At 64.9% G+C, this 2,572-nt stretch overlaps 2 protein-coding genes across 2 annotated transcripts in view; one reads left to right on the top strand and one right to left on the bottom strand.

Annotated features, from left to right (window-relative positions):
• The first annotated feature begins 344 nt into the window (after positions 1–344).
• Positions 345–2,330, top strand: LOC130586602 (cathepsin K-like). Its single transcript, XM_057387469.1, has 7 exons — positions 345–526; positions 633–755; positions 833–988; positions 1,060–1,278; positions 1,355–1,520; positions 1,604–1,709; positions 1,793–2,330. Exons 1-7 carry the CDS (start codon positions 380–382, stop codon positions 1,890–1,892), a joined length of 1,017 nt encoding a protein of 338 aa, XP_057243452.1. The 5' UTR covers positions 345–379; the 3' UTR covers positions 1,893–2,330.
• ECM1 (extracellular matrix protein 1) overlaps positions 2,162–2,572 on the bottom strand; it is a 7,346-nt gene continuing 6,935 nt past the window's right edge. The window contains exon 7 of the mRNA XM_057387455.1: positions 2,162–2,187. Coding sequence (XP_057243438.1) covers positions 2,162–2,187 — 26 coding nt within the window. The remainder of the gene's footprint in view (positions 2,188–2,572) is intronic.

Below are 2,572 nucleotides of genomic sequence, written 5' to 3'. Positions count from 1 at the left end.
CTGTGGGGTGGGTACAGGGTCCTGCCCTCACCCCGGCCCCCGACTCCGTCTGTGCCCCGTCCCCAGTGCCCCTCTGTCCCCAGTGCCCCATTCCCAGTGCCCCTCTGTCCCCAGTGCCCCTCTGTCCCCAGTGCCCGTCTGTCCCCAGTGCCCCATCCCCAGTGCCCCGTTCCCAGTGCCCCGCTGGTTCTCAGTGCCCCATTCCCAGTGCCCCGTTCCCAGTGCCCCATTCCCAGTGCCCCGTTCCCAGTTCCCCACTGGTCCCCAGTGCCCCGCTGGTTCCCAGTGCCCCATTCCCAGTGCCCCATTCCCAGTGCCCCGTCCCCAGTGCCCCGTCCCCAGTTCTCCGCTGGTCCCCAGTGCTCCGCTGGTCCCCAGGATGTGGTGGCCCGTGCCCAGGATGTGGTGGCCCGTGCTGCTGGCCCTGCTGGTCCCCGCGGCGCTGGCCCAGTTACACCCAGAGCGGGAACTGGACGCGCAGTGGGAGCTGTGGAAGAAAACCCACCGCAAGCAGTACAACGGGCAGGTGAGGGCTGGGGACCCCGGTGACATCCCCCGGGTGGCTCAGGGGTGTCCCCAGGGCGGGGCACAGGCAGGACCCCCGTCCCAGCAGCCTCTCGCCCCCGGCGCAGGCAGACGAGGTGACGCGGAGGCTGATTTGGGAGAAGAACCTCAARTACATCAACAACCACAACCTGGAGCACGCCCTGGGCGTCCACACCTTCGAGCTGGCCATGAACCACCTGGGTGACATGGTGGGTGTCCCTGCGAGGGGAGGCAGMGGGGCTCAGCACCCCTGGGTGCTCCCACCCACCCCGGGCTCCTTCCCCAGACCAGCGAGGAGGTGCTGAGGACGATGACGGGGCTGAAGGTGCCCCGAGGTCACCAACGCCACAACGAGACCCTCTTTGTCCCCGACTGGAGCGAGAGAGCCCCGGCGGCCATGGACTGGCGCAAGAAGGGCTACGTGACCCCTGTCAAGAACCAGGTAAGACGGGTGTGCCCTGCGCAGGGTGTCACCCCRGTGCCACCCCGGTGTCACCCACTGTGTCCCCACAGGGCCAGTGTGGCTCGTGCTGGGCTTTCAGCTCGGTCGGTGCYCTGGAGGGGCAGCTGAAGAGGAAAACGGGGAAACTGCTGTCCCTGAGCCCCCAGAACCTGGTGGACTGCGTGGCCAACAACAACGGCTGCGGGGGTGGGTACATGACCAACGCCTTCGAGTACGTCCGGCAGAACCGCGGCATCGACTCCGAGGACTCCTACCCCTACATCGGCCAGGTGGGAGCGGGGACAGCCCCAAATCCCTCCGTGCCTCCCATCCCCATCTCACCCCGAGCCTTCTGGCCCCACACAGGACGAGAGCTGCATGTACAGCCCCACGGGGAAGGCGGCCAAGTGCCGTGGCTACCGCGAGATCCCCGAAGGCAACGAGAAGGCGTTGAAGAGGGCGGTGGCCCGGATCGGTCCCATCTCCGTGGGCATCGACGCCAGCCTGCCCTCCTTCCAGTTCTACAGCCGGGGTGAGGGGCTGGGGGCAGCTCGGGGGTCCTGGGGCTGCTGGGGGACCTGAGGCACGCCCGGTGACACCGGCTGTGTCCCCAAGGCGTGTACTACGACGAGAACTGCAACGCTGAGAACATCAACCACGCCGTGCTGGCCGTGGGCTACGGGGCTCAGAAGGGCACCAAGCACTGGATCATCAAGAACAGGTTCGGTGGGGCTGGGATGGCTCAGGAGTTTYGGGTGGCTGGGGCTCTTCCCGAGGCTCAGGCTCTGCTTTTCCACCCTCCAGCTGGGGCGAGGAATGGGGCAACAAGGGCTACGTCCTCCTCGCCCGCAACATGAACAACGCCTGCGGCGTGGCCAACCTGGCCAGCTTCCCCAAGATGTGACCAGCCCGCCCGGCCCCTCCCTGCCCACTTCCCTCCAGCTCGGCCTCTTCCCTCCCAGTCCCAAAGGTGAAGCTGTTCCCAGGGGGAATTCTTTGTCTGCATGAGGAATTTCCCCTGGGAAAGGGGAGAGACTCCCCCTTCCACCTGCAGTGAATGGGGAACGAGCTCTCCCCGGCTCTGTTTTCCACACTTTGGCTTCTCTGTGTCCATGGACTGAGCTTGGCCAGACCCGTGAAGGCAAATCCACCCAGACTCTTCAGGACAGAGATTCAGGCCAGCCTGTGCCCCAGGAACACTGGGGTGGAAGTGCAATGGGACCAAGGGAGGGCACAGATCCTTCTCCCTCCACCCTGTATCCCAGCGGAGGCTGCTGACAGAGATATTGCTTTATTTGTCAACTAAAACTGGAAATAAAGGCTGAGACTGGTTTGCTTTGTACTGGGAAAGAGAAGACTCACACCAGAGGGACAAGGAGCCCCGTGTGGGGCAGAACAGGGAGAGAGGAAGCTGCTGGGAAATTTTGGGATGGATGGATGGATGGATGGAGTATCTGGGATTGGGAGGGCAGACGGATGGATCCACAGGACAACCCCAGCCCCATCAGGGTCCCCAAACCAGGACACCCCCAGCCCCCTCAGGGTCCCCCAAACCAGGACACCCCCAGCCCCCTCAGGGTCCCC

This window comes from Malurus melanocephalus, unplaced genomic scaffold (assembly GCF_030028575.1).
Source record: "Malurus melanocephalus ecotype Western Australia unplaced genomic scaffold, MMel_1.1 scaffold_1219, whole genome shotgun sequence".
In the NCBI taxonomy this organism is placed as follows: Eukaryota; Metazoa; Chordata; class Aves; order Passeriformes; family Maluridae; genus Malurus; species Malurus melanocephalus.
The sequence above is the reverse complement of the archived record's forward strand: the minus strand, read 5'-3'. Positions and strand labels throughout refer to the sequence as shown.